The following is a 27,511-nucleotide window of genomic DNA, read 5'->3' as shown; positions in this document are numbered from 1 at the left end:
ATTTGCTCTGCCTCTGTTACATGCTGTTGCACACTCCGGCATACTTCCCCCCTCTCTGATGTGATTTCCCAGTTGCTCATGTTTTCAGGCTCTTAGCTGTGCTTTTATTTACTTTATGCTACCACTCTGTATCTCTTGCCACCCTCTCTCTAATTCCAGCCCTTTCCATCTCCGGCCCTCCCATTCTGTTCCTTCCTTACCCCCCTTAACGTTCCCTCTCACGTCACGTCTCCATCATGCCATTTACATGTCTCTCTCCTGCTCTGCTCTAACTGCCATGTAATTCCTCTCTCCCAGACATGCTTTACCTTCCTCTTTTTATTGCTTTCTGTCTTACATCCACTTTGCTTCTTTGTTCCCTCTCATGTGCTCTTGCTGTCTTGTACCTTTATTCTTTATCAGGTGCTTCCCTCTCTCAAAGGCTATTGCTTTTAACATCTTCATCTTGCACACTCCCCCATACGCTTCCTGCCTCTCTCACACAATTCTCTTTTTATTGTACTTTTCCTCTTGCTTGCTTGTCTACTTGTGCTTTTCCTCCCTCCGCTTCCTGCTATCCTTGCCTTGGTTGGCTTTTCTGTTGCTTTGCCTCTTTCCCTCTCCTCCCCCCCTACTACATTTCTCTCTCTCTCTCTCTCCTTTCCTCTGTCTCTCTAAGACATATCTTCCCCACATATTGCTTTCCTTCTCTCCCTCACATACTCCCCTACTCCCAAGTCTCAGGTGGTTTGCATCTTCCACCTTTGCCTCCCTATCACATGGCTTTGTCTCTCTGCCACCTACTTTACCTGAGCCTCTCACATACATAGTCTACCTCTCTCGTGCTTTCTCCCTTCCGTTTGCATCCCCTCCCACTCTTGCATGCTTTCCTTCTCTCTTATGTGCTTTTCCTCCTGGGTGCTTTCCCTCTCTCCCACACTTTCCTTCTCTTGGGCTTCCCATGTCCTTTTCTTCTGCTTCTGGTACACGCTGCGTCTGTCTCTCAACAGCCTCCCTCTTGCGTGCATTCTCCCTCATGTGCTTCCCTCACACATGAATTTTGCCTCTCTTTCATGCTTTCTTTATATCTCATGTGTGCTTTTCCTTGCTTGCTGTTGTCATTGTCTTTCACCCCCTCAGCTCATGTGTCTTATTACCCTTCTTTGTCTTTCTCGTTTGCTGTCTCACCCAGATTCTCTTCTTGCTTGCACTTTCCATCTCCCTCATGCTTTGTCTTTTACTAGTGACACTCCTCCCTCTCTCTCTTCCTGTCCTGCTATGCCTCTCTTGCTTCCCCACCTCTCATCCCATTCCCTCTTTCTTGTCCTCGGTTCCCCTTTCCTCTTTCTTCAACTCCCACCCACCTAATCTCTGTCACTGCCTCCTCTCCCTCACTCACGTGCTCATTCAGCGTCACAGTTTGCCACTCTTGCCCACTGTGCGTCTCCGTGGTGTGCTTTTCCCGTGTGTTCATGTATGCTACCCCCTCCACTCACTATTACACACTAACCCCATCTCCACATCATGCATTCTCACTCACACACATCTTGCTTCTAGCTGCCATGCAGTTTGCCTCTCTGTCATGTGCTTTGCTTCCCTTGCATGCATTTTCTTTGCCTTGTCCTTTACTGTTTACCTTTTTCTCTCATCACTTCCTCTTGCTAACACCTGCTTGCATCTTTTTCTACCTTTCTCATACTTTTCCTCTTTCTTGCATGCTTTTTCCCTTACTCATGCTTTCAGTCTTGCTAGTGCTTTTCCCCTCTCTTGCTTTCCATGCATTTCTTGTGTGCCTTCACTCTTGTGTCTTCGTTCTCTTGCACACCCCCTGTCTTCGTCAGTTTGCTCTTCCTCGCTTTTGCATGCTTTCCCAGGCACTCAATCTTCCTCTCTCTCACTCCCGCTGTCAGGTTTTCTCTCGTCCCCCCTTTCACCCCATCCTCTCCTGTACCCCGTCTTCCTGTCCCTCTGCCTCTCTTGTTGCCCCCAAATAACTCAATGCCCTTTTTCTCCGTGCTGCCCTCCCACTTCTGTAGGTGCTCCTCTGCCTCTCTTGCTGGCCCTCTGTCTTTCACCCTATCTTTCTCACTGTTGCACCCTCCCTGTCCCTTTATCTGTCCCTCTTCCTGTTCTTGCTGTTCCTTCCTGTCAAATGCTGTCCCTGCTCTCTTCCTTTCCTCTTTCCTCCTCAGTGTCCTTTCCTCCCTCTCTCACTTCCTGTTCCTCCCTACTCTTGCTGTCTATTACACTCATTCCTGTATCCCCCACTGTTCCTTCTGGTCTTTCGCTGCCCCTGTCCCTGATTCTTCCCCTGCTGCTGTACCTTCCTCTCTTTCCCTCTCACTGCCTGTACTGCCTCCTTCCCCCCCATTTATTCTCCCTGTCTTGCTTCCTGCCCCCTTCTTTGTCTTGTTGCCCCTACATCTCTTTATGTTTCTCTCACCACCCCTACATTTCTGTCACACTCACCTTCCCTTTCCCTTTCTCATAATTTCCACACATTTACACTTTTTCTCTCACATCTGTCACTGTTCTTTTCTCTGTCTCTCTTGTTCCTTTTTTTCACTTATTTTTCTTTCTTGGACATTTTGCCTCTCCCACAAGTATTGTGCCTGTCTTGCACATACTTTGTGTCTCTGGCATGCTCGTTGCCTCTGCTGTACGGTCCTTGCTTGCACACTTTTTGCGTCCCTTAAATAAGCTTTCTCTCTCTGCCTTACAAGCTTTTTGACTCACATTTACTCTGTTACATCCTTTCTGTCTCAGTTTCTGTATCTTGAACATGCCGTAACGTGCAACTTGGCATTCTTGAGCTCTCTAACACACCCTTTCTCACTCTTTCTCACTTCTGCAACCTCTCTTCTCATTTTCCGTCTTCTGTGCTTTCACGCTCATATACTGTGCTTCTCACTTGTGTGTCCCATTTCATGCAATTTCCCTTTCTTCTGCCTTCTCTCCAGTGCTTTATCTCTTGTGCTTTCCTTTCCACAGGTGTGCTTTCCTGCTCTTGCATGTGTGCTTCCCTTCTCTTACATGCATGTACTTTACTTATCTTGCATGTGCTTCTACTCTTATGTGCACTTCACCGCGATTGCGTGTGCTTTCCCTCTCACTAACTTGAACTTCTCCCTTCATTTCTCACAGATGAATTCTTTCCTTGCGCATGTGCTTCTTCCTCTGTATCTATCATGTATTCCCTCTGTTCCTCTTGTGCACTTCTCTCACTCCCTGTGCACTTACCCTCCTGCTCATGCTTGTGCTTTTCCTTTTGTCTATTGCAGTTTTTCTCGCCTTTTTTGTACGCTTTTCTTTCTCGCGTGTCAGTACATTTTCCGTCTCTTTCCTTCACACTTTATTGCTTTTCCCTCTTCTCTCAAGTTTTCCTTCTCCTACATACGTGCTTTCCTTCTCTACTGTGTATTTCCCTTCTTTTGCATGTGCTTTTCCTCTTTTGCATGCTGTCGCCTTGTCACTCTCCTGCAACTTTGCTCTATTGGCTGTGCTTTCCTTTTTCCTTTCTTGTTTGCACTCTCCCCGTCCTGGGCATATTTTCCCTCCCTCCCTCCCTTGCGCTGTGTTGCATGCTTTTCCTCTCACTTGCGCACCAGCTTTCCCTCTTCCATGTGCACATTCCATTCTGCCTCTAATGAACATCTCTTCTTTATTACATACGTTCCCTCTCTGATATATTTGATCTTTTTTAGTGTGTCTTTGCCGTCTCTGGCACCTTTTCCTTGCTCTTTCTGTTGCACCTTTCTCCTCTTTTGTGCATGCTCCCTCCTTTTCTTGGTCCCCCCTTCTCATATCCACACTCCTGCCCTCCCCACCCACTGTGCTGTTTGCTTTCTCTTTCTGTCTCTGGCATGCTTTCCCTTGCCTTCATACTTTTTGTCTTTCTCTCATGCACTTTCTCCCAGTCAGTTTCCTGCTCCATCATGCACATTCACTCAAATGCTCTTTCACTTTGTTATATACACTTTTGTTTGCTCATGCTTTTCTTGTCTCTAGTGTGAATGTTTCTCACTTACATGCTCTCTGGAGTGCTCTCATTTAACATATGTTCCCCCTGTTGTGGCTACTTTCCCTCTCAAGTGCTTTCCTTCTTTGTTGAATGTGTATCTCTCCTGCTTTTTCTTTCTCTCTTGTATGAATGATCCCTCTTCCTCTCAACACTGCAAAGTTTCTTTCCGTCTCTTACATCTTTATCTCTGTCCCATGCATCCACTCCACTCTCTTGGACACTTCATGCTTTTCAGTTCTTTCTCAATTTCTGCTTTCCCCCTCTCTCCTGCATTGCTTCTCTGTCATGCACTGTTCCTTTATTGTATGTGCTTTCCTGTCCCTCCTGGTACACTTCCTCTCCCTCTTTCACCATCCCTCTCTCATGGATGCAATTTCCCTGTCTTTCTCCCTTGTTTTCTTTCTCTTAGGCATATGTACACTTTCTCTATCACATGCTTTATCACAAGTGCTGTTTCATCATGCTTTCTGTTTCTCCCTTGTGTGTTTTCCTGCTATGTCTGCACTTTCCCGTGCACTTCACATATATAACATCTGCTTTCCTCTTTTTTCTTGTGCTTTGTCTGCTTTGAGCTTTCTTTTGCTAACCTTTTTGCTTTCTCCTCCTATCTTACATACTTCCCCTATCTAAGGCTCTCCCGGTAACTCATGTCTACCTCTTTGATGAACTTTTTCATGCCATTTACCTCTCTCTCATGTGTCTGCTTTCCTTACATATTCTGTGCATTTTCACCTCTTGTGTACTCTTTCCCTTGGTCTCTGGCAGTTGCTCTCCATCACACCTGCACACTGTCTTTTTCTCTTGCATTCAATTTCCTTTATTCTCCTTTTTTCCTTTTTTCTTCTTCTTGTGCTTCCCGCCTTCCCTCCAGACTCCCTTTTCCTTCTTCTGCCATGCTCTTTCCCCCTTTCTTGCATGTGAGGGCTTTCCTTCTCTCTTGTGCATGCTCTTTCTCTTGCATGCTGTTCCTTGCTGGTCTGGGCTTTTTGTGTCTCTTGTGCAATTTCACCTTTTGTGCACTCTTTCCCTACCTCTCTGTTACATTGTCTCATGCCTTTTCTTGCATTCTTTCCCATTCTTACATGCTTCCCCCCATCCAGTGCGTGTTCTTCTTCTCTTGTATGTGCTATTTCTTTATTCGTTGATATTTTCTTCCTTCCTTGTAAATTGCTTTTCCTTCTTGTGCACTCTTCCCCTCTCTCTTGTAGCACACTTTGCCATTCACTTACTTTCTCCCTTGCATATTTCAGTCTCTCTCATCCTTTTTCTGTCTGTTGTTTGTTGGCTTCCCTTTCTCATGTACTTTCCCCCTGTTGTGGGTTAACCCTGCAGTTAAACACGACGCAGCTGTTTGCTTGTTCCCCTCCCAGTGGGATGGGGGAGAGAATCAGAAGGGCAAATGTGAGAAAACTCATGGACTGAGATAGAGCTAGGTTAGTAAGTGAAGCAAAGCTCTGTGTGTAAGCAAAGCAAAATAAGGAATTTATTCAGTGCTTACCGTTGTCAGGCCAGTGTTTAACCACTTCTCGGAAAATCAGAGCCTCAGCATGCATAACACTTATTTGGGAAGACACAAAGACACAAACACGTCCCTTTCTCCTTTTTCCCCAGCAGTTTTTCTGAGCACAATGTATGGGATATCCCTTTGGTCACTTGGGGTCAGCTATCCCAGCTGTGTCTATTCCCAGATTCTTGTACACCCCCAGCCTAGTTACTGGCTGGACAGTATGAGGAACTGAGAACATCTTCATGATATGCAAGCAATAACTAAAATATTGGTGTGTTTTCTCTCTGTTTTCCTCCACCCCTCTTTTATTCTTCACCTCTCTTTCACGCTTTCCCTCTCTTGTACAGTCTCCATTTCTCTCTGGCATGTTTTCCTGTCTGTCTAATGGCCTTTTCCTGTAATGAGCACACCTTCCATCTTCTCCCTTTGTCACTCACGCTTTGTCTCACACACACACTTTTCTGCTCATTCTGTGTACTTCCATCTCAGAAGTGCTTTGCTGTTCCTGAGGCTTTCTGTCTCTCACATGCTTTACCTCTTCCTTGCATGTGCTTTCATTTTGTTGTATGTGGCAACGTTTCCTCTTACTCTCATGCATAGTTTTCCTCTTCTTCTTTGCTCATGCTGTCCCTCTCTGATAGTTTCCCTATGCATTGCATGCTTTCCTTACTTCACCCATTCATGTTTTCCCTTGCTTACTGTTTCTTGTGTGTTGTTTACCTTTTTTGCATGCTTTTACTTTTTTTTGAGGCATTTCCCATCTCTCTCTCCCTCACATGCTCCTTCCCTCTCTTGCCTGCTTTTTCCTTCTCACTGTCTTGTGCCTTTCTTTGCCTCTTGCGCTTTTCCTTTCTCACTGATGTGCTTTCTATCTCCTCCCCCTCCTAACGCCCCAAATAGTTTCTCTATTTTGTGTGCTTTACTTTCCTGTCTTGCCTGCAGTCTCTGCCACCCTCCCTCCCCACACCCTTTCCCTGTCTGGTACTCTCTGGCACTTGTTGCTGCTGTACACCGCCCGCCCATGTTTTCCTTCTGTCTCTCAGTGACAGATTTTCTCTGTTTCTTTGTGCCACTTGCATGTGTGTTCTTTCTGCCACTTCCTTGCATGTGTGTTCATGTGTTCTCAGTGTCCCCTCTCTCTTGCATATTCTGTCACTTTCTCCCAGTTTGCAAGCTTGCTTTCTCTCGCTATCATGTGCTGTGTTGCTCTCTCTCATGGCCTTTACCTCTGTCATGTGTTTTCCCTCTCCCCTATGCAGATACGCTCCCCCCCCCCACCGTCGTTGCTTTCCCCTTTTGCCCCTTATCTTGAGCATTCTTTCATTCTCTCATGGGCGCACAATCATTCTCCTTTGCTTTCAGTCAGACATTTCTCTGTTATGCTTTCTGCCTGTTGCATGCTTTCCCTTGTGCGCATGCTGCCCTCTTCTTCTATGTACCTTTTCTCTCACATGCTTTTCCTCTTGTTCTCGTGGTCTTTCCCTCTCTTTGTGTGACCGTTCTCTCTGTTGCATGCAGCCTTCCCACTCCTGTGCATGGCTTTCCACAGTCGTGCACACTTTCCCACTTTTATGTGCTTTTTGTTATTGTTGAAATGTTTCTCTTGCCCACTCTTTCCCTCTCAGTCTTTCCCTCTTTTCATCTGGCTCTCCTCCTTTATTTCTCTTCCTTTTCCTCTCTTCTTTGATTTATTTCACTCTTCCTTATTTCTTCTCTGTCACCCTGTTATGCTGTCTTGTCCTCTCTCACTCTGCCTCTCTTTCCCTCTTGCTTGGTCCCTTTTACTTTCATGTGTTGTTTTTATTTTTTCCCTCTGTCTCAGCTCATCTCTTGCCCAGTGTCGTCCTCTCACTCTCCATCTCACCTTCCCTCCTGATTGCCCTGGCTCGCAGAATCTCTCCTATCTGCTTCTCATATCCTCTTGCTTCCTTTATCTCTCACTCTTTCCTCTGTGCTCACTTTCGCTCTTTCCCTCTGTCTGTGATCCCCCATGCATCTCATTTCTCATCTTTCCTACTGATTTTCTTTCATATCCATTTTCGCCTTCCCACTTGCTTAGTCTGTTTTTCTCTTTCCCTTTCAATTGGCATCTTTCCTGCGTTTTGGCACACTTCTCTCTCGTTCACTTTCTATCTCTCTTTTCCTTCCTGTCTTGATTGCTTTCCCCATCTTCTTTGTGCTTTCTTGTGCCTCTCTTCCACTCTTCCTCACGCTTCCCGCCTCTAGGTACCTTTTCCTATCCCTGTCTTTCAGTCTTGATTGCTCCTTTTGACACTCACTCCCTTTCGTTCTTGCTCTTTACTTCTGCCTCTTTCACTCTGCCTCTATGCCGTATCCCCCTCTTTCCCTTTTTCCCACCTTTCTCTTTCCCTCTCACTACTTTCCCTTTCACTCTTCTCCTTCTCCCTTTTCCTTTACCCTTTCCTTTCCTTTCATTCATGCTTCATGGAATCACAGAATGGTTTAAGTTGAAAGCGACCTCTGAAAGTTGTGTTCTGTCTATGTTTTCTCTATCAGCCAAGATTAGCATTACAGTATCACCAGATACTGGCATAAAAAGTCTTACTTTGATTTTTTTGTGTTTTTCTCAGCTAGAGCCCAGTAAGGAAGAGGGTCAGCAGCTAGTATATAAAGGTATCTTCCTCAAAAATCAAATTGGTCTTGAACTCGATTTCTTGCCAAGGTGAAACCATTTTTGTTTAGTGCTCCTTTTGTGCTTAGTAGTATTAGGATTGTCTCATCCTTTGTAGAGCATCATTTTGCTTCCAAGAGAAAGCGTGTGGGGCTCTACAGTCTTTATGCTAAAGCTGAATATTGTTTCTAATTACTCAGCTTCATGCAAGTTATTTCTAAGTCTAACACTCATATAAACTTGCCCACATAAAAAGTATATATGACACTTGGGCTTGGTAAGAGTATCCTTGCATAATCTCAGAAGTCATCTCATTGCGCCACTAGGAATAATGAGTCTCTGAAGATGAATCCACTGAACATTGCAACAGAAGATTCTGTGAGGAAAGCTGGGGGCAATACTCTGATACACTGCATGAAGTATACACAGTGCACTAAAGGAATGCTCTCCCCTTTCTCTTAATTACTTTGGATATTCCTTCCTCTTAATTCTGTAACTGTAACCTTCAGACTGAAGCATAGTACAAACTTTATTTCTTCTCTACAATTAGGAAGGGCTGCATGATGAAGCTGGGTTGTCAGTGGCTTGTATGACTGCTCAAGCAGGAGCAGAGCCATTCATGGGCAATTCTGGGAAGAGAGGACCATATTTTTAGACTTTTATTTATATAATTATTGTAGAAATGTTTCTAGATATAAACTGTACTTTTCGCTGTTAATAGTCTTGTCTTACTGTTCTAACTTGCAGGTTTTTCTCTTTCACTATTTTTCTTTTTTTTTCTTTGTTCTGTGGCCAAAAAAAAAAAAACTGGCTGCTTGGTTCTGGTAGCTGTGGATAGGACTGTACATGGGATATTGGATGCTGTCCTTCTGCATTTATCTGGGATTTTTCTATCCTCTTTTCTCACACCTTTTCTTGAAGTGCACAAATTCTTTTCAAATGTGTATGGTATTGGGGTGGCAGGAGTAATTTGAGGAGAGAGCTGTTGTTCTAGTTCAGTCACATGTTTAAAAATAGTTACTGTAATGAAAAAATACAAGAAAGAAAGAGCAAATTCCGCCTTCAGTGCAGAAGAGTGAGCATTGCTTCACCAAACTATAGAATAGCCCATGTTGGAAGGGACCTCACAAGATCGTCTGGTCCAGCCGTTTGTGAGAAAGGGAGCCTCGATGAGATCATCTACCTACCCATCCAGCTGCGTCTTGAAAACCTCCAGTGACGGGGACTCTATCATGTCCTTGGGGAGATTATTTCAGTGACTGATTCTTCTCATGTAAAAAATGTCTCCCTTGTACTGAAGTGAAATCTCTGCCTTATACCCATGGCCTCTTGTCTTCTCCATGTGGTGTACGTGGTGAAGAGAGCACCTTCATCCTCTCTGTAGCCACCCTGTAACTACTGGAATACTATAATAAGATCTTCCTGAGCCTTCTCCAAGAAGAGACCCAAGTCCTACCATGTAGAGCAGGCTCTCCAGCCCTTTGATCATCCCTAGCCATCTTTTGGACCCTCTCTAGTCTGTCTGCATCTTTTCTGAATTGTGGGAACTAGAACTGAACACAGTATTCAAGGTGTGGCCTGTCAAGCACTGAGCAGAGTGGAATGATCACATCTCTCTCTCTGACAGTGATGCCCTTGTGGATGCAGCCCAGCACGTGATTTACCTTTGTTGATGCAGCAGCACTCTGCTGACTCTGTTCAGCTTGTTCACTAGCATCCCCAGGTCCCTTCCAGCAAGGCTGTTTCCCCACCACACAGATCCTGTACTGGGCCCTTTGGTTATTCTGTCCCAGGTGCAGGATCTTGCACTTGTCTTTGTTAAATCTCATACAGTTCTTGCCAGCCCACTCTTCCAGCATGTCCAGGTCTCTCTTTAAGATGACTTTCCCTTCTGATATGCCCACCTCGCCACCCAGTTTAGCGTCATCAACAAATTTGGTGAGCATGCTTTCAGTGCTGTCATCTAGGTCACTTACAAAAATGTTGAACAGCTTGGGGCTCAGTATCAATCCCTGGGGAGCCCTCCCTAGGAATGCCTTGTGACACTGTTCATATGTCCGGTTAGGCTGGTATATTCTAAACTGTTAAGTTTGAATTTAATTAAATAACATGGTAACTGTTTATTTAAGTCTCTTCGGAGCCTTCCTGTCCAGAAAAATTGTCATATATTATTTTTCTTTACATCTTCATCTAAGTTGATGAAGAAGAGCTGTTTGTTTACAAAGAGGGCAGGAAAGCCTGTAGATGCGCCCTACCAGAAAATCAAGCTATAAGTTTCCCTTTTATTCCCTGCATGTATTATGCTGATGTAAAATGCTTCAGGATTTTTTCTACCGGAAGTCTTTAGAAGTGCTACCTTGATTTTAGGAGAATTCTCTGCAGAAAATTGACTAATGTTGGGCTTTGAAATACTTAGGATTTGTGTTTTGCTTGTTAGGAATTTTAATGATTTGGTTTATATCTTGCTGCTTTAAAGTCTGGGCCTGATTTAACTTCTTTGGTTTTCTTGGAGCTTAGTAGAGTAACGTGTTAAGTATTAAACTGAGCAGAGCCTTATGAGAAAGCTTGAAGCAGTGGTAACAGGCAGGAACAGTCACTACATGTGTACCAGCATGGACTGCCATGAATGAAGAAAATGCCTATAATGACAAAAATGCCTGTAATGTAGAAGAATTTTCTTCATTACAGGCATGTAAAATGTCAAAGGTATCTGATGAAAAGGAGTAAAACTTCTCTGTGGTGAAGGAATCTATGTATTACGCGGCCACGTTGCCTAGAGTGCTATCTTTTTGCCTGCAATTCTGGAACAAACATGGATGATTTAGTTTGTGAAGTGTTTTCTCTCCTCTGTGAGGGAAGGTGAGGACTGATCAAGTAAAAGCTGAAAAGCAGAGAATTTCTAGTCCATTTTAAGTTGATTGCCAGAGGATCTGGGGAAATGATCACATGCAAGAGGTGAATTGGATGTAGTGAACATCTTTCTAGTTGGGTTGCTAAGATTTCTAGGAGCCATTACCAAAGGTACCCAGTTAAATGGTGATGATAGCCATTAAGAGTGGCTTTTCAGACCTTCTGGCCCAATGTCAGCATAATTGGATTCCTACTTGCAATCTAATGTAAATCTTTGTTAGGTATCCAGTGTAGGGGGTTCCACTGGAACTGTTCTTAGGGACCAAGCCTGACTGAAGACTGAAAAAAGAAGACTGAAATTTAATTGATATGTGCTCTGTATTTTAGGTAGATCTCTGTTCTAAGCAGGTTAGCTGGTAGTACATGCCAGCAAAAAGAGTTAGCTCTGCTGTGTGACTGTAGCTATTTCTTTTCCTGACAGGAAACTCCCAACACAACTGATTATGTCAGCAGTGAAAACAGGCAAACCTGTTGATACAATCTTATTTTTCCTGCTCTTGATGCTGAAATGAAGAGTATTAAAGATTCAGGAGTTAATAGGCTTTTACAGTTAAATCTTTATGAGACCCTGATGGACTCTACACTACAGTCCATACATAGTACAGTGCACTGTAACTTACTGCCATGGCCATTTGACTTTGCTCAAGTAGTTAGTTGTAGCTTCTCCACCTTTATTACTAGGAGAGAGGATGCATGGGAAAATCAGTGGTCATCCCCAAGCTGTAGAATATACTCAATGAGTTTTTTAGATGGGTGCCACCTACTCTTTTTGACATCTGTCCATTGATATGGTTTGTTGTCAAAAATTGTGACTCTGTAGAATTAATGTTGTTCTGATTGACAGCCTGTAACAGAGTTGATCACGTAAATTTTCAAAGGATTCTTGGTTCCCTTGAATCTGCTAAAAATTGCTAAAAAGTGTTTTTCCATGACAATGCAGGATTGTATGCTACAATCTAAAATAGCACTGCAAGGATTATACTAGGTGAGAATACGGGATGTGGGAGAGACGTAGCAAGTTTGCTCTTGCTGCTAAGCTAATTGGTATTTGTTTAGATCAGGGGAATTTCTTGTAGATTGCAGGTACTTTAGGATGTCACAGACACAGTTGGAGTGTTACAGGATTTGTTGCTGACTGCAACCCATTATTAGTTTATAAACAGGGCAGATTAACAAAGTGCCAACTATTTTTATAGGTCATTAAAACAGGGAGATTTTGCAAACTGAAGTCGCAGAAACCCTAGAATGAAAAATGCCATTAATACAGTAAAGAATGTTAATCCAGTCAAATTGCCTTCAAATATGCAAATTCAGTATCCCTGTAAGAGGTAATCTAGGCAGTGATACTCAGCTAGAAAAGACAAGCTGGAAGGGTAGAAATGCTGGAGGATAACTTTTAATGAAAGGATTCAGCATATTTCATACTGAAACCCTGCAGACTTGGCCCTTCCTCCCCCAGTCCCAGAGAAATTACAATCCTGGGGTATTCTTCACTCATCTGCTTGCGTATTTCTAAAATGTTTATTTAATATGGTGGATTAGAACAAATGTTGGAACAATGTAAAATAGTGTATTTTAAAATTCCTTCTGGAAGCATTTGTAGGGCTGCCTGCAGAGATTTTTTGCTTTATTTTTAAACTACAAAACTTGTGCCACCATCTGCCAAGTATTCTACGTAACTGGGAGACATGCTTTTACAAGAAAAGAGTGGTTTTTCTTTCACGCTTTTAGCATCATAGTTTTTTTGTCTTATAAACCTTGTATTACCCATTTTAATGGCACCTTAGAGACAGATAAAGAGGTGAAAGATTTGTTGACAAACCATTGGCAGTTAGATCTAGGAGATGCAAAGCAGCAGAAAAATCTATTAATAGCACACTTTCTTGCCCATATTTTTCTATGTATTAAATATTCAATTAAAAGAGAGGATTTTTGTTGAAAGCCAGTATGTGCTCTAGACTATTTGCAGTCTAAATATAGCGTGTTCAGTGATGTGAATCTTTAGTGTTCTTTGATTCAGAATTCTTCTAAGTCATTGTCTTTTCTGGATCCTAGCAATCTTCAGCATCAGTCTCATGTGAAGTTTGGATATGCTTTGTCATCTTTAACACATTTGGATTTCTCATTCAAGTCCAAAGAAGCTAACTAGCTAAGTGAGCTCAATATCAGAGGTTAGGTACTTGTTTTTTTCAACTCCTGCATTATGCAGAGGCTGGTTCTGTCAGAACATGGTGTTAGTGTGTACAGTTTACATCCCTCCTATGTTCTTCTCCTTTGAACAAAAAAAGGCATTGACTGCTGCAGAGACAGCTCTGTATGGAGTAGTTACAGGTTTATGCTTTAGATGTGCCTTGTAATCTTATGTTGTTTTCACTGAAACAGCACTGAGAGGTTGCAAGGTTATTCATTACTGGCTGCTCCAGCTCATAAATGGTAGGGTACAAGTGGCATGCTACAGCTAGCTTTCTGTGCTCTCCTCGTGACTTCTTTTGGAATACTCAACAGCCAGCTGAACTACCTGGATTGCCATGGTCATGTTAGCAGCACCAGCCTGATTCCTATGCCCTGTACCCTATGCCCTGTACCTTGTGGCCACTCTGTGTGTAGCATGAGTAGGAATGCATAAAGTCATTATTCTTAGCTATTCAGCAAATAGGTACCTGGCAGAAGCAAGAAGAAGGCATGGGGCTGTGCCTTAGCATCAGAACAGCCGAGTAGGTCAAACTGCTTGGGCTCAGTCATTCTGATGCTGTTGCTGCAGCAACACACATGTGAAGTCCTATACGAGCTCCAAAATAAATGGGATTATTCTGCTATTGAACCCCATTAACAGTTCAACTTTGTGAATACAGTACACTTTTGTTGCCTTCTCTGAATTGCACTGCTGCATTTTACAGTGGAACTGTCCAAGATTTCCTTCTGCAGGTAGGTGTCTATGTTTTGTTGAGAGATGAAGAGAGTTCTGAGACCTTTTGGAAGTAAAGGTATCATATAAGCAGAAAAGCATTCATTATTTTTACTGTATCAGAATATAGAAAGAATTGTACCATTTACTTACGGACTTGGGGATTCTTTGCTAGAAATCATAATGTGAAAATGCAGACTTTAAATGTTATTAGTAAAGATTACTCTGGGCTGTCATTCCAGTTTAAAATGCTAGTAGTTAAAATACCACATCTATCTAATTTTTGAGCCAAAGAAGTGAGTTCACAGAAATTCTATTCAAAACAATCTTTCATTATTATCTTCCAGTGATATTCCGATAATATTCCAATATAATAATCTTCCAATTTAATTTCTTCAGAATTAAAAAAGTACTTTTTTTTTAATTTTAACACGACTGATTTAAGACTAGGAGTTTTCTCACAATAGGGCACTGAATATGTTGTTAGGGGAGCACAAACTAAGGAAAGAGATATGAACTGAAATTTAAAATGCAGGGCTCTTGAAAGACCTGGATGTAAAAGTTCATGGGTATGCTCACTTCCTTCTTTTAGTATTCCCTTGAAAAATCCCATCATGAGCTTAATAAATGTGATAGCCACTACCACTGATAGCCTTCATCTAGCTGGTCAAGAAAATGCATTTTTTTACTCCAGAAAATGGTTTAAAAATCACTTGTTTGCCTATCTGACTCAGAACGCATTTCCTCTGTTTATTCAGTTGTATCATCCAACTACTACAAATACCATTTTACTCATACAGAAAACGGCTAAGAATGAGTGAACTGCAGTTTATTTAATCCTTGTCAACAAAATCGGTTATTAAACATAAAGCTGGTTATTTACACAAGCTCACTGAAGACTAAAATAGTTATGCAGAAGCAGGGAGCAGCCTAGTTCACTCCCAAGCCACAGTTTCCTTGGCTAAGCAGCTAGGGAAATAGTTTTCTATGAAATGAATATATGTTTTGCAATTGTTCACACTCACTGTTTTTAACTGATTTTTTAGCTCCACTTTCATGACCTGTTTTTCTTTCCACTGAAAGCCTTGGGAATTTTGCTCTTGACTTTGCTAGAAAAAAGAACTGTATCCCAATTATTTTGATTTATAAATTATAAGTTTAATAGTTTTACTATGTAAAATACTGCATTCTGTGGCTTACTTAGTCGTGACTAATTCACATCTCACAGAAGTGCTAATCATCTTAATTTTTTATTACTTGGAACAAGATCAGAATTAAAATCTGGGAGGAGCAGAACAGATTTTTCAAATCGGGATGTCAATGTAAATCATATCTGCTTTCAGCTGATATGTTCTTTTGGGACTGATGATGTAAAATATATTGATGGGGAGAGGAAAATGTTCTGCTTATTATTTCAGTGAAATAGCTTTATTCTTTCCTTCTGTCTGAACAGGTAAGCATCTGAATTTGGTGCAAATTAGTCTCTGTAAATGTGGTTTGGGGAGAAGGGACATGTGCCAACCCAGCATCATTGCTGTGAGTTGGCACTTTGGGAGGGAAGAACAATCAAGTGCAGAAAACCCTTTCACTTCATTTCCATCTGACTCCTGTCACTGAATACCTTACTGTGGCAGGTTTGGACCATGTAGGTTACATATGGGACAGACATTTCTAGCAATACAGTGGACCCAGCTGAGCTAATCTGCTGTGACAGGAATGTATCACTCATGTAAGCCTAAGAATATAGTGTTCTCTGGAGAATGTTACATTAGCTAGGTTTGCGAAGTATGGTAATAGCAGTTTTTATATTGCTTTGTACAATATTACTGGCTGTAGGCAGCAGTGTACTCTAAGAAGTTTTATGCCCTGTACAGGGGGAGCAGGCTCCATCTGATTATCCATTGTACAGGTTAGGCAGCTTTGTGAAGAGTGCTGAAGTCTTTCTTCTCTGTCTCTTACCATCCAGATACTGTGAAAGGCACTGGAAGGCCAACAAGAGATGAAGCTATCTGGAAACTGCTTAATGGAGACTTTAGCAATTAAAACAAAGTATATTAAAGCACAGAACCTTCTAAGGTGCACTACAGGGTGCCTTTAATGCAGAGGCAGTTGCTATGCTTACTCTTAATGTACTTACATGTTATAGGATATATAGAGATGATAAGGACAAACTTTATTAGTTACATCGTTGCATCAATAATCAGTATCCTGACACAAAATGGAGATCTGTAAGTGTTCTTTGGTTGGGAAATAATGCTAAAGTAGAGAAACTGTTAAGTCTTTACTAAGTTTGCCTGAGAATGAACTCCTCTGTTTCTGTTACCAGGAATGCAGCAGCAGTGGGTCACGGCTGTTTCTGCTATGCTCTAATGCGTTCCCTTCCAGTTGCCGTATACATAGTTTTGGTGACAGGTCTGCGTTACCACCTGTTCATATGGAGCGTCTTCTCGCCAAAATTACTTTATGAGGGAGTGCATGTGTTCATCACAGCCGCGATCTGCCTGTTCTTCACAGCCATGGATCACAACCATTCTCACAAAGTGCAAGACTGAAATAAGTGTGCGGTACGCAGATCTGCATTGCAATGTCCGGCGCGACACTGGGATGGAAGAAGGATAATAATGGCTTCAAATTATTGTGCAGAATTTGAAGATTAACCTTGTTTAATTTGGTCAAAGTCAGGATTTGAAGGGCCTGTGCTGTTTTAAAACTTGAGTTTGCTTTAAAAATGTTTAATTTAAATAAACTGTATTTTTCATGTATAACTTTTGTCCTATAGCTGTCATTATAGCACTTTCCAAATCATGGAATGGCAATGTTATGTGATTTGAATTTAAAAATGTGCATCTTAATCTGAGTAAAGACCACAGGCATTGAAAAAATCTTTTGCACATACAATCTTTTTTTACCTTCTTAGATGACAGAATCCTAAAAATATCCAAGAGGATTTCTTCGTGCTGTTCACAAGACCTTGCATTCACAGAATCACAGAATCACAGAATCACAGAATCCCAAGGGTTGGAAGGGACCTCAAAAGATCATCTGGTCCAACCCCCCCGCAAGAGCAGGGTAACCTACAGTACATCACACAGGAACTTGTCCAGGCGGGCCTTGAATATCTCCAGTGTAGGAGACTCCACAACCCCCCTGGGCAACCTGTTCCAGTGCTCTGTCACTCTTACAGTAAAGAAGTTCTTCCTGATGTTAACGTGGAACTTCCTATGCTCCAGTTTACACCCATTGCCCCTTGTCCTATCACTGGATATCACTGAAAAAAGCCTAGCTCCATCATCCTGACACCTACCCTTTACATATTTGTAAACATTGATGAGGTCACCCGTCAGTCTCCTCTTCTCCAAGCTAAAGAGACCCAGCTCCCTCAGCCTCTCCTCATAAGGGAGATGTTCCACTCCCTTAATCATCTTTGTGGCTCTGCGCTGGACTCCTTCAAGCAATTCCCTGTCCTTCTTGAATTGAGGGGCCCAGAACTGGACACAATATTCCAGATGCGGCCTCACCAAGGCTGAGTAGAGGGGGAGGAGAACCTCTCTTGACCTACTAACCACTCCCTTTCTAATGCACCCTAAGATGCCATTTGCCTTCTTGGCCACAAGAGCACATTGCTGGCTCATGGTCATCCTCCTATCCACCAGGACCCCCAGGTCCCTTTCCCGTTCACTACTTTCCAGCAGGTCAACCCCCAACCTGTACTGGTACATGGGGTTGTTCTTCCCCAGATGCAAGACTCTACACTTGCCCTTGTTAAATTTCATCAAGTTTCTCCCCGCCCAACTCTCCAGCCTGTCCAGGTCTCATTCATTAGCCTTGGAGGTTTTTGTTTGTTCTGTTTCTAGTGTGTGCATTGAAATTGTTATTAAATTATTGTACAAATATTCCAGGTAAAATATTTTTTATTTGTTTTGCATATGCAGCATTTCTATTTAAAGGCTGTATCTTCTCTGTAAGATGAGTGCAACCGTTGTCTGCAATGTATTTCGATCTGTCTCTCCAATGACTTCAGTTACTGGATAGGAAGGACTAATGGGCTAACAAAGCAATGATTCTTTTATGGAGTCTGTCCACTGCTAAAATGTTGTTTCTTTTTATTAATGTCTAATGTTTAACCAGGTTCATGGCAGCTGTGCTGAACATTTGACCATGTTTTCCATGCTAGGGTAGAGAGTTATGACCCATGAGCACAAAATAGTTTAATGGCTAAGTTACCAGCAGAATAAAAGGTGTGTTTGCATCACCTTCCCTCTTAGTGACCTGTCTGGCCACCTCATTTGAATGTGCTATAATTAATTCCTAACAATGGTGTTTTCTTTGTTTCTGTCAAGGGGATAAACATTGATGACTATCCTGTCAGTATTCTTTACGTGGGTTTTTCTTCTTTCCTCATATTTTTGTCCATGTTAGCAGACAGTAAGATTTAATCTAAATGTATTAGAGGTGCAGCAGAAGAAAGGCACATAGGAAAGTTTAACTTTTGTTATTAATCTGAAAATAAAAAGCTTTTAAGCCCTGTGTAGCCAGCAGTGCATTTGTTAGGATCACAGATACACTTTTCATCTCATGTTTCAAGTAGTGCAAATCTCAAAATGTAGGCCTTTAGTTTGTATACATTGATAATGAGCCATCTTAATCTCTAAAAATGAAGCTTTTTTCAACTGTAAAACAACAGAATTTTCAGTACTGTGGCCATGTACTGCTGTTTGCCTGGAGAAGAGACTGCTGGATCTTAATGTCATTCACTGTGACCAGTTGGGAGTTTGAAAATTAAATACTTTTAATAAAATGTTTTTTTAATTGCAAATTGTGGAATATTTAAAACAGTTTTTATTTGTGAGTGTTGTACACATTTACTGTTTTCATTATTCTAGGTATTTTTCTGGTTATTTGTTGGCTAGCAACCACATGGGGATTATTGACATAATCTCTGTTTACTTGGCTAATTCCTGAGCAATCCTCCCTAATATTCATATGAAATACCTTTACAAGAGATTCAACTCAGAGGGAAAGGGTGATAATAAAGAGAAAGAAAGGGTGGAGAGGAAGTAGGTCTGGGGTACAGAATCCTAAAGTAGTGTGAGTTGACTTCCACAAGATCTTTTATTCCTTCTTTCTGATATTTTTTCTTCTAGTTTATCTCTTGGGCATTTTATCAAATAGTGGAATCTAAACTATTGTGTGTGTATTAAGGTTGCATTTCTTCATGTTATTTAGTTAAATAATCATAGTGTCCCCTTCCTTCTCTGAAGTTGAAGGATGTCCAGATTAAATCTACCCTTGGAAAAACTCTTACTTAGGTTTTCAAGACCAGGAAGGGAAGGAGGAACTGCATCTCTGACTTGAGTTACACATGGGTGATACCTGAAGAGAGCATGGTGCTTTCAACTTCAGAATTGCCATTTTTATTCCTTTTTGCCTTTCTCTTTGGGTATGGACAAATTAAATACTATTTTAACTTATCAGCTTTTGGGCTATGGCAGTGCAAGGCTGAGGCAGTGAAGAAATGAGCTGGTTCTTGCCAGAGACAAACAGACTTGAACTGGGGAATTATGTAAAAATAATTTTATTTTAAATCAACCCAAAATTTTGGCAATTGGTCTGAATGTACAGAAAAAGCAAATGCCTGAATGCAGATTCTAATCTCGCTAGTTAGCAGTTCCCCTTCCCTCCTCATCCCAATTTCCATCAATCCCCTTAAAAGTGCCCCATAAATTTTACAGAATTCCCACGTGCTCTTGGGGTATCTCAGAATGAGTTCTGTATTCCTTCAGGCAGTAAGCTCCTTCACTCTGCAAGGTCCTCCAGGAGAAGAGTTTTTATGGTTGACTACTCCTGGTGGGCCTCACACCAGGGACAACTGTCTAATTGCTTAGTGAGTGATTAGATTATCATCTAAATAAATTACTACAAATTACTGGTTAAGTGATTAGGCTATAGAGATCCTCAGCATGGCGTTGTTCATCTGACCCTCTCCAGACCTTTCTGTTAACCACAAGAAGTCTTCAATCAGCTGTCTTCACAGTGATTAGTTCCTTGCTTCAGCCTAGGGATAAGAAAGAATTGGGGAGCTCTTTTAGCTGCAGTCAGCTCCCAGGATGGAGGGCATGGAGATGATGGAAGTAGACTATGCTCAGAAGGGCACAGGGACAGCCCCAAAGGCGACAAGCACATGTTGCAGGACAGGGCATTGCCAGAAGGTCAGAGGGACCTTTTTTCCTCTGGGTTCTTACTGTCTGGGATGGGGCCCAGACCTCCAGCCTTGGAGATCTTCCCATGTTGGAGCAACCCCATTTAGTTGTCCTTGCTGTGGGCTGGAGGTTGTATTTGTTGAGCTCCAGAGGTCTCTTCCAGCCAGTTCTATTTTATGTAGCCATGTATTTATATATTAGATACAAGGAGTGTCGTTGTAAGGAGAGCTTTAATGCCATCTGCCTTAGCCATGCAGGCTTCATTGCCTCCGTAGCTTCAGGATTCCTAGGTGTGGTGACAGAGGGTCCTGTTTTGCCATTGCTTCTGCTACGATTCAGATGATTCTTCAAAATGTTCAGCTTGCCTATGAGGGTTGAACTGAAAGCTGTGGCCTTGCTGTGATCTCTGTAGGCCCATGCCCTGCTTATGTTTCTTAGGAGATGCACACACAGGTGACTGACTTTCTGAAGTTGTTTTCCTGGCTTCAGGCCAGGAGAGTTAGGCCTGCAGACATTACTTCCTGCATTTTGCCCAACGGAGACTTAGGTTCATCCCAAAGAACCTGTAACTTCTCAACATCTGATAAAAAGCTTGGGTTGTGATGAGGAGCAGTAGCTGACTCCCCCACTCAGTGTAACACAGTTGTCCTCCCCACTGGAGGGTGTTGAGGACATGTGATATTAGCTTAAGGTGTAACTGAAGCCCAATCTGTAGCTTAAAGCACACCATTTTTAGCATGACAATGTTGTCGTCTTAAGAATGAGGGTGCTAGCCATTAGAGATGGGCTTCAGCATGATGCTGAATGCAAGATGGGCTATATATGATAAAGCTTTAATCACCTATGCCTATTTTATGCCTCTGTTTTTTAACACTGAAGCATGTTGTATTTGGTGATGTCTACTGCAAAGACCACTGGTGATGCAGAAGACGACACAGCACAGCTCACGCAGCAGATGGTTGTTGTATTGGTCACCAGCAGAAAGACACGAGGTCCAAAACACTCAGAAGCCACTAGAGCTGTTACCCTGAGAGTTGGTTATGGTGAGGTAGGAAGGCTTGAGCTGAACTCTTCCTGATAGAAAAGATGAAAGCTGCTTGGAGAGCACTGTCATTGAAGGCTGTAAGACTTCCCAGTGGGTCAAAATAACCCTACCTGGTCCCAGGCTTTTGCAAAGCTGCAAAAGCTTTTTGTCTGGGATGGTCCCCTGGAAAAGCTGAGCCTGTGGTCCTGAAAATGGCATTGGCGTGTGGCATAGTGTCTGTAGTTGTTTAGGCTTGCTTGTTTGGCACAAGTGAGTTTTGTCACCATTTGTGTACAGCAGTTGCTGGGCAGAGTTAGTCTGTAGATCCTTTGGGTGGCTGGGCACAAGATCAAATTAAAGACAACATGCCACTGAATCATACCACTGAAATCAACATCTTATTCTCTGAAAGCTGGCTTTAAAATGGAAAGTAACAAAGATCTACTGGCCCTAATTCTGCCTCAGCCTCTGCATGTAGTACTTCCTACAGTCAGCTGTAGACTCCCAGAGGTGCTTGACTGATGAGAAACACAAGGCATGGGGATAGAATACATTTGCATGTATTGAGGGTGGCTTTTTGTTTTGAAGAGCAGCTTAAAAAGAGACCAACACAATTGATGCAGCTCTCTTGGCTGGCATCAACAGCTCAGAGCAGCAGCTTATGAGTGAGCAAGCATCCTCTTGCATTTTGGCTGCACATGAACTCTCCCTGCACGTCACTGATCAGCACTTTTGGCAGGAGCACCAAACGCGTCGTTCCTCCAGAAAAGCCATGCTTGTCCATGGAGGAAGGTTCTTGGGACTCCTCTTCCACAACTGGGACACACGACACAGCTGCTAAGAAAAGGCAGAGGCCTGCTACAGAGAGCTGCCACAGCTGGGGATGCAGTTATGACTGGCGTTTTGTTGTCTGCAGCTCTGCCAGTGACGTGTGGGGGGGTGTGGACATGCCTTTCTGCAGTGGGTACCAACAGGCAGCATTGCCCGTTTAATCTTGCTAGGCAGCACGCCATAGCACAGAAATCCTACGCTTCCCTCCTGCTTTCCCATAAACTTAGTGGACTAGCCTGTGGAGATATACCATGGAGGTGAACGTGCACACAGCACTCAGGGGACCACAGCACAGCACTTCGTGTCTGCATGTGATAACTCCTTTTGTGAGCAGCAGCATGTGGCACAGCTTTGGTTTACAAAGCACAGCTTGGTGTGCAGAGCATATGTTAATATGTGGAAAAGCACCCTCCTCTCACTCACATATTTAGAAGCAGGCACTGAGAGGTAATAAGGAGTTCCATGCTCTTCAGGGCTGGGTGAGCGGAGAGGAGTACGGGGAAGTCCTGTGAGGGCACTGGGGCTCCCCCAAGTGGGATGGGTACGACAGAGCTGTGGTGAGGGTGGTACAGGGACAAAACAGAGTTAACTGGAGGCAAGTGGGAGGAATTTTCCTGTTGTGGGGTAGTTTCTGCAGGGTGGGCAGGCCCAGGGGAGAGTGCTGTAAATCACATCTGCCCTTTTAACACATGCAGCGTCTCTGAGCACGCCAAAATGAAACCATTCTGTGAAAACGCCAGAGGGGGGAAGAAAACAAAATAAAAACTGAAGACAGTTATCTGACTGGGAGTAATAGTTCACCTACACATAAGCTCACAATAGCTGACTTCAGTATGCTTTCATTTCAACATCCTACTCAGAGAAGAGTTTTACTGGTGGGGGAGGAAGGGGACATAACACAATAAAATGTGTGTTCAGTGCGATGTTATTCATGCTGCTGACCTGTCTCTGCCAAACCTGGAGCAAAGCAGAGGCCTTAGGATAACCTGAGTTCCCATGCCTCTCTCTGCTAAGCATCAGCAGCATGTCATGGACAAGGATCTCAGGGCATGGTCCCTTTAAAGACTGGGCAGGATTTATCTCCTGTCCACTCCACATAAAAGCAGCTGTCAGACCAGTCTAAGCAGGTATGCTTTGGGCAAAGGATGCGTGTTGAAACCAGGCTTTGCTAGTTCCCCTGGTCCGGCAACACCTTTCTTCAAATATATACTGAAGAAGCTCCTACAAGTTCCTCTTACTTGAGGGAGCTGGAGTGACCTGACAAATGTGTCTCAGTGACAGAATTTTACTGGGCTTTGGATATAGGCTTCCTAGCTCAGACCATGGTCAACACATTCAGCTCTGCCCTAGCTTAGTAGTCTGGACAGCTGCTGTGGCTTCCGAGTACAAGTGCAGGGTAGAAATGAGACACCCTTTCCTCCTTGGCTGTATTGTTGCATCTGTCAGTGTATGTGACACCAGCTGTGCTGGACTCTCACCAGCCTGCCTTGGACTTGGGCTGTGAGATGGGGTAAAAGCCTTTTTCCCTTCACAGCATGTTGTGCGGACATGCCTGAGGAATGTCTGCTCCCAGAAGGGACATACAGTACACTTCCACCTTGCAGATCAACAGAGGCACACACTTAAAGAAAGGTCAGTCTTTCCTTCTGCATCCTCTGGGAAACTTGTGTAGAGCCTGCTTGCTTGCCCTAGGGTGAGTTTTACAGCACTCTGATACCAAAAGTATACCATGGCTAGCAGACAGGTATAACACAAACAAGCTATTTAAAGCCTGAAATTCTGATGATAAAATACTGGATGATTAGCAGAGTAATTTTACTCCATTTCCAACAAATGTGCTCATTTGCATGAAGAGTGCAGTGAACGTAGATTAGCTGAAACAAAAGCACAGAGATTGGGCAGTTTTCCTCGTTGATGCAGAGATTATAATTAGTTCGTATTTTTGTATATGATGGTTTGAGAATGTCTTAGCTGAATACAGAGCAAGTGTTACTTCTCTAGAAGAGTTTCACCTGCTGTGGGATGCTTAACCCAAATTGCTGGATTCTTTTAATGAGATCAGTAGGATTTTCTTGTATTCTTATATGTGACACACACACACCCCCCAAATCCTCTAAAGAGACTATTTGCCTCAAATGGGCTTTTTGATGTTATTGTTTAATAGCCTTGCTCCATTCCCACTGAAATCGGGATTTTTGCTCATCCTGCCAAGAAAGCCCTAACTTGCGAACCATTTCCAGTTCCCATCATTCAAATCTTTTGCTTGCCTGATGCTGTATTGTTTGAAATGTCTTAAGTACTCTTAGAAAATAAAGGCCAAATCAGTTTAATTCTGCATTTCAAATGTCAGTGTCATGCTGCTTTTATGTAGGCATATGCATATTGAGCATTATTTTCTGAGTGTAATTGCCTTAAGTGCTGTTGATCATGCAAAGAGAATGATGCATTCTCTGACTCAAGGGTCTAGGAATCAAAGATCCAAATCCTGCAAATGCTTAAGCATGTGGAGAAAGCCCTCTCAAGGGATGACACAGACATCCAGCTACTCTTGTGTTCAAGGCTGGGGTCCACATTTAGCACACTGAAGCCATCAGAAGCGCGCAGCATCTCATCTCTGAGTAGTACTGCTCGTTGGAGAGAGAGGCTTGGCAGGAGAGGAGAAGGACTGGAGAGGATTGGTGGAGGTAGGAAAATAGCAGGGCGGATGGAGTGCTTGGAATCAGTTGGAAGCAGCCAGGTGGTGCACAGGAAGCACCAGGAATACAAATACATGGAGGAAGAAGAAAGGAAGACTGGAAAATGTGTGAACCCAGCGTCAGGCATTGATCCTTCAACTTACTGGTGCTAACATGAAAAAATAGATTGAAATCTGTTTTTCAGGTGTTGTAGAGGGCTTGTGACTAGCTTCACTTCATTCTATTGTTGAATTGAAATACCAAGAAAATAAAAGGGGGTGGGGGTTGGAAAGATGGGCTGGACATAATGAGCAGTGCTGGAAAATGCAGTTTGCAGTTTGTAGACCAGTGGCATTTGTAACAGTTACCAATTCAAACTGCCTGCTTTTACTGACTACCCCTCCATTTTGAGGAACACGCATTCTGTTCTACATTGCATGATTCCTCGTAAGCGGTGTCCCACATTGCAAGCTTAGCATGCTGAGATCTCATAATTCACAGCGGCTTGTGTGGCCTATTCATCTTTATCCCGGTTTATTGACTATCCAGCACTGCACAAGATCTTCTCATGGTCACCCCCACAGTTACAGACATGTTCGGAGCACCCTGTCTTGATGTAGTGGAGGTAAAAACCCGTACAAGAAAGACATGGACCTGTTGAAGGAAGTCTAGAATAGGGCAGCAAAAATGATCAGTTTCTGATGGAACATCTCTCCTATGATGAAAGACTTGGGGATGTTCAGCCTAGAAAAGAGAAGGCTCTGGGGAATCCTTATTGTGGCCTTTCAATATTTAAAGGGGATTTATAAGAAAGATGGGGACGAATTTTAGTATGGCCTATAGCAACAGGACAAGGGTAATGGTTTTAAACTAAAGCAGGGTAGGTTCAGACTACATATACATTTTTAATGAGGGTGGTGAAACTCTGAATCAGATTCTCCAGAGAAGTTGTGGCTGCCCACCACTGGAGACATTCAAGGCCGAGATGGAAGGGGCTCTGAGCCACCTGATCTAGTTGAAGATTTCCCTGCTCATTGCAGGGGGCTTGGATCGGATGACTTGGAAGGTCCCTCCCAACCCAAACTGTTCTATGATTCTGTGAACAACAGGGAGGAAGTGGGAAAGCTGTAAATGTAATGTACAAATATCCATTGATGTCACATTCTGAGAACTGCTAGAGTTTGTAGTTCAGAACAATTTTCTTTTCAAGCACGAGTATTTTGCAAAACACTCATTTTACTTAATTCACTGGGTTGCTGCTCACTGACAGTCATGTCTGAGGAAAGGCCCTCACACAGCTTGTGAACGAAGGAGGGAAGACTGTTTTAGGAAGGACCAAGCCAGAAGTCCTGAAAGTGGCTTTTCTTTGAAGCGGAATTTCTTCAAAGAGAGAGTTTTGTGGTAAAAGAAAACCCACAGCAATCTACAAAGAGGTACTACAGCTGGGAAATACCTTTTTTTCTGGACATGCCCTCTCACAGGTACATGTGAGATCACTACAAGTGAAAAACAGCATGTGTATTTGCTTGGTTTGCCTATTTCTCTGACACCCATTCTAATGCCCCAGACAACTTCTACTCTCTTGCAGCCTGTGCTGCAATCTACTGCAGCTGCTGCATCCCGGCACTACTCATCTGCACACAAGCCAGCTTGTGAGAACACCGCTGTCAGTCATATATACCTCTTCCAGGGTGCTTCTTTCAGCTTTGTGCATGCCTTTCTGTGCATGTTTTTCCACCTCCCGCATTTCACATAGCTGTGTTGACAGAGACCTAGCTAGCTTTAAGATGGAGAAAACCTCTGGAAGATAGTAGTCTTGTCTCTATCTCCACTGGGCAATTACTGTCTTCTTGTTACACGGGTTGCTGGGGGAGTGTCTGATATCCTGTTCCAGTAAACTATATGACAGAGATAGCACTCATCCTCTTCTGCATGCTTCTTCATAACTGCTGTATGTTGTGTGAGGGCAACACTGATGGAAACAAGTATTTAAGACTGGTAAACGTTAAGGTCAGTGGCATGCTACTGCCCAGCAAATGTAGCTGATCCAGGCTCTGCTCCTGCAGAAGGAGGCATAAAGAGGGCAGAAAGGGAAGAGCCATCCCATACTTTCTTCTGCACCGAGTAACGTATTTCCAGGAAAATGAGTTTCCAGCTGTGCTCAGCTCCCCCAGTTCGGACTGAATTCATCACATCGATCTTATGATTGGAGGGGAAGTGGAGAACTTGGAGTTCAGCCACAAAATGGGGCTGGGGCGGAAAAGGGGCAGTGGCAGATCTATCTGCAGAGCCCTCTGATTAGAGCACTGAGCATTGGGAAGACAAGGGGACAGTTGATTGAGTTCCTGCAGCTCCCAGACAGTCAGGAGCACTTGCCCCAGTATCACTGGTATGTATTTTACCCAGTTCTTCTGACTCTGTTCTCCTTTGTATGAAGCAGCTGAGTGTCCATTGGAGCTGCTGTTCCTCCCCACCAGTTAGTGAGCTGTCATCTTCTGTGTACTATGAATATTTACGTGTCTCACACAAGCTGAAGAGCTTGGTGGGAAATCAAGGAGAGCTGCCCTCAGCACAGCTCACAGTGTGACCTGCAGGGATCCAGGCAGGATGTCTGTGTGCACGGGGACAGTCTTTCTGGAAATGTCAGATCTGGAAAGGGCATGTGTTCTTGCCAAGTGGCTGAAAGAAAAGAGGCAAGGCTTGCAGGGAGAGGGAGCCAATTTTAATAGTTAAGGTAAAAATCAGGCAAGTCCTTGTATGCACAGGTACACATAGCACGTGCATGTGAGCGAAATACCAGGGGTAAAGGCAGGGCGGAGGCAAAGGA

The 27,511-nt window shown here is 43.2% G+C and overlaps 1 protein-coding gene across 1 annotated transcript in view; it reads left to right on the top strand.

The window, feature by feature from the left end:
• The window catches only part of PIGG (phosphatidylinositol glycan anchor biosynthesis class G (EMM blood group)), an 84,155-nt gene extending 67,319 nt beyond the window's left edge, over positions 1 to 16,836 (top strand). Inside the window, exon 13 of the mRNA XM_065662550.1 lies at positions 16,281 to 16,836. Within this exon, the coding sequence (XP_065518622.1) occupies positions 16,281 to 16,506 (226 nt within the window). The 3' untranslated portion in view covers positions 16,507 to 16,836. The remainder of the gene's footprint in view (positions 1 to 16,280) is intronic.
• The last annotated feature ends 10,675 nt before the right edge of the window (positions 16,837 to 27,511 follow it).

Source organism: Lathamus discolor, chromosome Z (assembly GCF_037157495.1).
Source record: "Lathamus discolor isolate bLatDis1 chromosome Z, bLatDis1.hap1, whole genome shotgun sequence".
Classification (NCBI taxonomy): domain Eukaryota; kingdom Metazoa; phylum Chordata; class Aves; order Psittaciformes; family Psittacidae; genus Lathamus; species Lathamus discolor.
This window is presented reverse-complemented; position numbering and strand designations above follow the sequence as displayed.